Source organism: Clytia hemisphaerica, unplaced genomic scaffold, assembly GCF_902728285.1.
Source record: "Clytia hemisphaerica strain Z4C2 unplaced genomic scaffold, Clytia hemisphaerica genome assembly, whole genome shotgun sequence".
NCBI lineage: Eukaryota > Metazoa > Cnidaria > Hydrozoa > Leptothecata > Clytiidae > Clytia > Clytia hemisphaerica.
This window is the reverse complement of record NW_027104471.1, coordinates 777,233-786,153: the sequence shown is the minus strand read 5'-3', so window position 1 is coordinate 786,153 and position 8,921 is coordinate 777,233. Positions and strand designations below refer to the sequence as shown.

The 8,921-nt window shown below is 40.0% G+C and overlaps 1 protein-coding gene across 1 annotated transcript; it reads right to left on the bottom strand.

The window, feature by feature from the left end:
* Positions 1-89: 89 nt before the first annotated feature.
* Positions 90-976, bottom strand: LOC136821226 (uncharacterized PE-PGRS family protein PE_PGRS44-like). Its single transcript, XM_067077457.1, has 2 exons — positions 586-976; positions 90-334 (listed from the first exon to the last, which is right to left on the bottom strand). Exons 1-2 carry the CDS (start codon positions 974-976, stop codon positions 90-92), a joined length of 636 nt encoding a protein of 211 aa, XP_066933558.1.
* Positions 977-8,921: the final 7,945 nt, after the last annotated feature.

Genomic DNA, 8,921 nt, shown 5'->3' with positions numbered 1-8,921 from the left:
CCTGATGACCAATCTCACCAGAACCACCAACTCCTGCTGCAAATTCACCAGAACCACCAACTCCTGCTGCATCACCAGAATCACCAGAATCACCAACTCCTGCTGTCACCAGAACCACATTCACCAGAACCACCAACTCCTGCTGTACATTCACCAGAACCACCAACTCCACCAACATTCCACCAGAACCCTCTATTCACAGAACCACCAACTCCTGCTGCACATTCACCAGAACCACCAATTCCTGCTGTACATTCACCAGAAACATCGAAATCTGATGCACATTCACCAAAATCACCAACTCCACCATTGGATTCATCAGAACCACCAACTCCTGTTGCATTCAGAACCACCACCTACATTCACCAGAACCACCAACTCCTGCTGCACATTCACCAGAACCACCAACTCCTGCTGCACATTCACCAGAATCAACAACTCCTGCTGCACATTCACCAGAACCACCAACTCCTGCTGCACATTCACCAGAACCACCAACTCCTGCTGCACATTCACCAGAAGCATCAACTCCTGCTGCACATTCACCAGAACCACCAACTCCTGCTGTACATTCACCAAAATCACCAACTCCACCATTGGATTCATCAGAACCACCAACTCCTGTTGCACATTCACCAGAACCACCAACTCTACCATTGCATTCAACAGAACCACCAACTCCTGCTGCACATTCACCAGAACCACCAACTCCTGCTGCACATTCACCAGAAGCATCAACTCCTGCTGCACATTCACCAGAACCACCAACTCCTGCTGCACATTCACCAGAAGCATCAACTCCTGCTGCATTCACCAGACCACCTGCTGCAACATTCACCAGAAGCACCAACTCCTGCTGCACATCACCAGAACCCCACTCCTGCTGCACATTCACCAAAATCACCAACTCCACCATTGGATTCATCAGAACCACCAACTCCTGTTGCACATTCACCAGAACCACCAACTCTACCATTGCATTCAACAGAACCACCAACTCCTGCTGCACATTCACCAGAACCACCAACTCCTGCTGCACATTCACCAGAACCACCAACTCCTGCTGCACATTCACCAGAACCACCAACTCCTGCTGTACATTCACCAGAACCACTAACTCCTGATGTACATTCACCAGAACCACCAACTCCTGCTGTACATTAACCAGAAGCATCAACTCCTGATGCACATTCACCAAAATCACCAACTCCACCATTGGATTCATCAGATCCATCAACACCAGCATTATATGCACCAGAATCATCAAATCCACCATAACATNTGCAATTCACCAAACACCAACTCCACGATTGGATTTCAGATCCATCAACACAGCTTATTCACCAGAATCATCAGCTCCACAATAACATTCACCAGACCCCAATCCTGATGCACATTCACAAGAATCACCAACTCCTTGATCAAACTCCGAACCATCAATCTTTGATTCATTCACGAGAACCCAATTTCACCTTTGCATTTCACCCAACAACCAATTTCCATCACATTCACCAGATCCTCAACTCCACCATAACATTCCCCCAAATCTCCAATTCCTACTGCACATTCACCAGATCTGCCAGGTCCTGCTGCAGAACCTCAAGAGCCATCAGCATCTGTTGCAAAAACCCCAGAATCGAGAAATTAAAATTTGGACTTGGGCCACCGTTTTCAACTGGTACCACTCCTCGTTACCCATACCACTCGTTACCAACCACATCGTTACCACTCGTTACCACTCGTTACCACTCGTTACCTCTTTTAGTAACAACGAAAATATGCCATTTAGAAGATTTCAATGACAAATCATCCACATCCCAAATATTGACAATTTAATGACACTTAAGTTATGTAAATAATGACATTACCACAAAATATGAGGTGTATACACAAATTTACAACAAGATGCTTTTTCATGCTCAATAGGATGCTGGCGGTGCAAATGGATATATAGATTGTCATGCAATGAAAACATTAAATGCTCCAAGAGAGCTGTTTTAGAGATTTGAAAATAGTAATTTTATTATTATTTTTATTTTTGTATGAACTTTGTACATAACTTCAAAAGTTTTGAAAGAACGTGTTTCTTCCACGAGAAAGACGCTACCTGGCATTTTCTTGACAAAGTGACACTTTTCGACAAAAATATTGACAAGGCACTTGAGTAGGATACCTACTAGCTTTATTACACCAAATATTTTAATTGTACCAAATGAGATGCCTTTGATATAAATAGATAAATATTGTGAAGAGGGAAACACTGGGAAGTGCAGTTTTAGAGATGCAATTCTCATCAATTGTTCTGTTGTCCTGATGTTGACAAAATGACTTATTTTTACAAAATAATGATCAGATGGTCTAATATAAAGCATCTTTAATCAACCAAAATGCTTTCTCGCCATTTTTGAGGGGGTCCATATTAGGGTCCATATTGGGGTCCATAATGGGGTCCATATTGGGGTCCATATAGGGGGTCCAAGTTATGTCTTCTCCCGGAATTTGGTGTTTATTCTTGCAAGAAGCAAGAAGTCTTTTGGTAGGGAAATTTTTTCATTAACAATTTTGTGAAGCATGAGTAAATTGTTTTTCTTACGACCGAATTCAAGGGATTCCCAGCCAAGATCGTCGATCATAGTTGTGGGGCTGGATTTCCAGGACCAGTTAGAGTAGACGAAACGCGCAGCTTTTCGTTGGACTTGCTCCAGTTGTTTAGTGAGGCTTTTGTTGTTGACTGGATTCCAGACGGAGGATGCATAATTAAGAATGGGTTTCACGTAGATCTTGTATGCCTGGGATTTGATCGTTCTGTTGCAGCCTCGGAGGTTTCTCTGTAGGAAGTGATGCTTTGGTTGATTTTTACTATGTTAGCCACTTGAATTATTCATTTAGTTTTTATGGACTCCAAGGTATTTTGCAGGTCAACTTTATTCGAGGATTTCATTGTGAATACTGTATGAGTTTTCAAGGGTTTCGTTTGTTTGTAATGTTAAGACCTTGCATTTTTTGGGGTGAATTCCAGTTGAAATCTTTTTCCCATACTTGGAGACTGTAAGATCTTCTGAAGGATGAGGGCATCGTAAATTGATTTTGATAGTTCGATATAGGTAGGTGTCGTCTGCGAATAGTCGAAGCAAGGAGAGAACAGCTGATGCCATGTCGTTAATATAAACTAGGAACAATAGAGGTCCTAAGACGGTTCCTTGTGGGACTCCTGAGGTGACATTTGATTTCTCTGAAGATTTGCCATTTAAGATTACTTGTTGAGTTCGTCCTGATAGAAATGATTGGATCCAATTGATTTACCCTTGATACCGTAGTGGGCGAGTTTGAGGCAAAGTTTCGAGATCAACTTTGTCAAAAAGCTTTGCTGAAAGCAATATGGTGTCCATCTGATCCCTGTTGGCAAATCATGACAGCGATAGCAGTTGCGATTCGCATGACCTTTTCTCTCTAAAACCGTGTTGGACCTCAGTGATGGCATTGTGTTTGTTCAGATGTTTAATGATGTTGCTATATATAATGTGTTCTAATATTTTACATGAAATGCTCGTTAGTGAGACTGGTCGGTAGTTCTCTGGCGAGCAGCGGTCTTTGTTTCCACCTTTGTAGATTGGTGATACGTGGGCATGAAGCCAGTCTTTTGGAAATTCCCTTGGAATACCCTTATTACAACTGTATTTTATAAGCATTGAATACTGAAATTAAAATAACGACCACGCAAGAAAGATAAGCAAACAATAGGATCAAGTGTCAAACATTTTGACCTGGAAATCAATAGACCTTTTCGCCTTTCCATCCGCCATATTGAATTGTATGCAAAAATTATGGTGGCCGAATTGCCGTGGTAAAATTCCCTTAGAAAGTATGCAAAACATATGCAAAAAGAAAGTATTAAATAAAAACTTACATGCATAATTGGCATTATATTAAAGTGTAATCTTGTAGAAGAAAGATTAAATTTGCTTCTCTTGAAAACTAAAAACAATTATATTCACTCGTCTCTTAGAACAAGCACTTTAAAAGACCATAACATTAGACTAAAACTCAAACTGAAAAATCACCCGCGAAGGTAAAAAAATCCTTATTCGGCTGACGGCAAATTATTCTCCTGGGAATAGAGCGAATAGAGCCGCCAAATGATCAAATCAAAACATTGATAAAGTGTGACGTCATAATTACTGCTTTCAGTTTGCGTGTTTTGAAAGTTTGATATGTGTACTCCGTCTTCGTGGAATTTTTTAATGGCATGAAAACAGAATATGCAATGTCTTTAAGAACATATTCCTAAAAGGCTTTTGTTGTTCTGTAAATATTTCCTTTTGGATCAAGAAATTCCATCTTTTATTGTTCTAATGATTATAATATTTATTTATAAGATGCTTTGTTGTCTTTTTAATCTTTGTGTAAACTTGCATATGTTTTGCATACATTCCAACTAAATCCAACCACGGCATTTTCGTTCCTGTATTTTTGCATACAATTCAAGATGGCGGACGGAAAGGCGAAAAGGTCTATTATTATTCTGCCTAAGGCGAGACCAATTTAATTTGTTGTTCTATACGGGCAGATCGTTAGAGAAATATGGGTCGGTCGGTCGGTAAAATAAGAATAAATTTTTCGTTTATCAGGGTTCGCAAAGTACCGAAAATGTTTTCCAAAAAATATCTAGTTTAGAAATTCACTTTTTTAATCTTCGATGAAGATCATAATAAAATTTTAATGTATGGAATGCTCGATTTTCTAAATTTTTCAATTTCTTGAATTAATTTTCAGCTTTATTCAAATTTGATTCTTACAAATAAGTAGTGTGTAAAATATATTGTAGTGGAAATTCAATATTATTTTTTTTTTGATTTTAGCAAAAATAGGGTCGGTCGGGCCTGTAGAACAACAAATTAAATTGCTCTCGCCTAAAGTATAAAAGAAGAATTTCAATGGTTCTGAAAGAAGTTATTATTTTGACGATTCTCTAACAAAGAATCGCTTGCTCACTCGCTGGCTGAAAGTGAAAGTGAAAGTGAAACTGTCAGGCTGCAAACACAGGTGCAAACGCCTATACCCGTTCTTCTATATCTCAGCCTTGAATAATCGCTTGTGGCAAAAAAAAGATTGAACAAAAATAACTTTAAAAAGTTCTTATCAAGTGATGCTATCAAAGCTTAGACAGAGAGCGGAGGTGCATTTTTATTTTGGGATGCTCTGAAAAACCCCACATGATGACGTAGGCATGAAATGACCCCCCGGGATTTTTTCTTCTATGACTGCTAGGCAAAGATAATAGTTTCCATCTGCGGGATGACATGATGTTGACATTAGACCAACTTACGGTACCTCTAACACCAACAGCCTTGGCTTTGTCAATTTGACTTTCTGATACACTTAAAGCGGTCAATCACCAATAGATTTTATTCAAATTTTTGCCTCTCAGCACTCAGCCATCAATCTGCATCAATGTCAAAAAACATACCAGCATCTTTCTGCGGAAGGTGATAAAAATTGACCGTCAGTCGAACATGGTTTTTTTTCTTATCTACGATTTTGTGTTTCCGGGGGTTTTGTTGTATAGAATTGATTAACTAACAGTTAGGTAGGGTCAGGGTTGCTAGTAACGGCTTGTCACTGTGCCGGGTGCATACTCGGCGCCTTGGGCCCCGCAGGGTTGCTAGTAACGGCTCGAATTTCAGTCAGGTTAAAAAAGGGGTACTTTTACCCATATTATAATGACATTACCCCCGTCTTTTTTGTTATTCTATAAGTATTTCCTAATTTTGTGTTCTGCTGTGCGAGTGTGGCTCAATGGATAGCGCGGTGTGTTTCTGATCATAGACTCTTACATTTGGTGGTTCGAATCCCGGCCGGGTCGATATTTGGAGAAAGTTTGAAATTCATAGAAATCATAGAAAAGTTAGTAGAAATCAGAAAACAAGTCTCAGAAAGTCAGAAAATAGAAAAGGAGATAGAGAGATAGGAAGTAGAAAAACAGAGGGAGGATGTTCGGTTGACGGTCAATTTCTATCACCTTCCTCTTTCTGCATCCTTCAGTTTGATCTTCTGCTCCACAGCTCGGGTACCATTTTTAAAGAACTTATTGATTTACACAAATGCCATAGTGATTTTCAGGGGGTAGTTTTACAAACTTAATTATTTCTCTCTGCTGATTTTGTAGGTGATGCTCAAAAACACGTAACGGAAACTTGACCATACTATTTGGATCCCTACCATTGCTAATGACCATCACAATCAAATAAGTTATTACTAAATTTAGACCCTGTTCGTTGCTAATTTGTCCCCCTGTTAAGTTCTCTTTTTTGCCTAGCCTATGGGGCGCCTCGGGCGGGGCGCTAGCAAGATTTTCACCACTAGTTGTTAATCATGATGCTGATATACAAAAGGATAGAAATTGACACCCTATTCAAATTTCAACTCAGGCTAACTAAATAGTCTAAATAAAATATCAGGGGGGGTCGGGGTCAAAAATCCGAAGCACGGAGGCCGTCGTTCAATTCATAGAGGTCGCCGTAGAAATCATCGATGTCGTCGTCCATTACAAAGAGGTCGTGAGCGGACTATAGAGGTCGTAGTGGGTCGTAGTGTAAAATTCAACATTTTAAGATCTGGTCTTTGATTTATAACATTAAGGTCTGGAAAATACACGTCACTATCCAATCATAGAGGTCGTCGTCCAAACGTAGAGGTCGTCGTCCAAACGTAGAGGTCGTCGTCCAAACGTAGAGGTCGTCGTTCAATCATAGATAAAATTTGATTTTTCCGACCCTTAGCGGGATTTCCTCTGTTAGGGTACAAAAAAGGTACCCTTATAAGGGCGGCACATACCGTACCCTCTATGTGCCTAACTACACCCCCCCCCCACCGGGCTCGTGAAAAAGATGAGACAGGGGTGACCTTACTCTTTAGTACAATATATTCAAATGAAATGACGAGGAGAGACACTCTACGCTGGAGAAAGAGAACAAATTCGATAACCTAAATTTATCTGATCGCCGGTTGTGGTCGAGTCTGCTAAATGACGCGCCTTACGCGCCCACGCGCCCTCGTATTTTTAACGCGCCTTCGCGCCTTACGCGCCTTACGCGCCCACGCGCCTACGCGCCCTGGTAATTTGACGCGCCCTAAAAATTTGACGCGCCCTGATAATTTGACGCGCCCTAAAAATTTGACGCGCCTTAAAATATCGACGCGCCCTGATAATTTGACGCGCCCTAAAAATTTGACGCGCCCAGATAATTTGACGCGCCCAGATAATTTGACGCGCCCAGATAATTTCTGGTCGGTGTTTGGCTGGATAGTTATACTTTTCTGCATTCCCTAAATCATCAAGTTATACATACGCCAAAAAACGTGTATATTTTGCGTAGTGATCTAGAGGGGCAGATGTCCTCAATTCGTAGGATACAAGCAAAATATTTATAGGGTCATGCACTTGATTGTAAGCAAAAAAAGTATTGAATCCACCCATAGGCCCCCAGAAGTGGCAATGTGATGGGCCAGCGATGATTGGGTGTTTTTCTCTAACGCAGCCGGATCGGTAATCGCAAATTGCTGCCTTTTTAGGAGATTTTATAAGTGTTTTTATAAGTTCTACTCTTATTTTAATTTTTTCGCCGATCGACCGACCGACCCTTTTTTTCGCGGGGAGCTTGGCCCGTAAAACAACAAATTAAGTTAGCCTAGCCTTAGGGCTTTTGATGGTAAGTTCAACCGTAGACGATGTTATCGTCCGTTACAGTGGTAGTAAAGGCGGGAAAATATGGCGGTATGGCGTTATGGCGGTATACGGGAAAAAATCGGCGGGAGAAGACTGACAGAAGACTGACAGAAGACTGGCAACTCTACCGACTGTAAACTCGTTTCGGCAAAAAAACCCGTTTGCGAATTTTCTTCGGCTTTGGGCTTTTTTCTTAGATAGTGATTTGTCTTAGACTATAACATAGTCTTGTTCAACCGGTGTTTATGGGACTAGGGGAACCGTCTAGTTTTTAGTCCAATCGTGAAAAAAGTTTTTTGATGTTTTTTTTTTTACTTTCTCATGACAAAATCAACGTCAAACCGCGTCAAACCTTATCATAGGAATTCCCCATCCGACTCTAATTTCGACTTTGTATTTAGTCTTTTCAGGGGGTACAATAACCAAAAATGTACCAGAAATTTCCCTTTTTTCATTTTTGAAAAATAAGATATTGACTTAATCAGGTGATATATGCAGAAATACAAGTCAGACGTAGATGTAAAATTTATTTGGCATTCTATTGGCTACATATTAAACATACTTTCCTTGTGTCCCCATCATCCGAAAGTAAAAAAGTACCCCCTGGACAGTCAAGGACACTATCAAATTAGCTTGGTATATGCTGTTTAGTCTATCGACAAAAATGTCGATTGCACTGACGAAATATCAATAGTCGCGTCTTCTTTAAAAAATATCTGGTTTCCCATTGTCAGGGGAATGTTCATGCTAAATTTTGACTTTGGCTCAACTTTTGTTGAGGATATATTCCACTTTTTGCTAAAGAGTCAGAACATATCGGGCTTTTTGTCGATTCAGCAAAATTTGCATAAACATAAACAAGCAAAATGGCGGCAGAAGAGAAAGATTTTCATTTTTCTGTTCTCAAAGTTCAATGTTATATCAGCTTTGATGAAAAAAATAAAAAGTATACTAAAGGTTATGGCAAATCCTTAGGATAGAGCTTGATGCGTAGAATGGATGTTCTGTTATGAGATTAGTTTTTATGTAAATAAAAGTTAATTGAATTTCAATTTCAATTAAAACTTGAAGGGCTGCTCAAATCTTTGGACTTTGTAACGAGTGCAAAATCTTTATATTTTCTCACCCACGCTAACGGGTCGCTAAAGTAGAGACGAAAGTATTGCAAAACATGAAAATGAATTAAGTCTTTCAA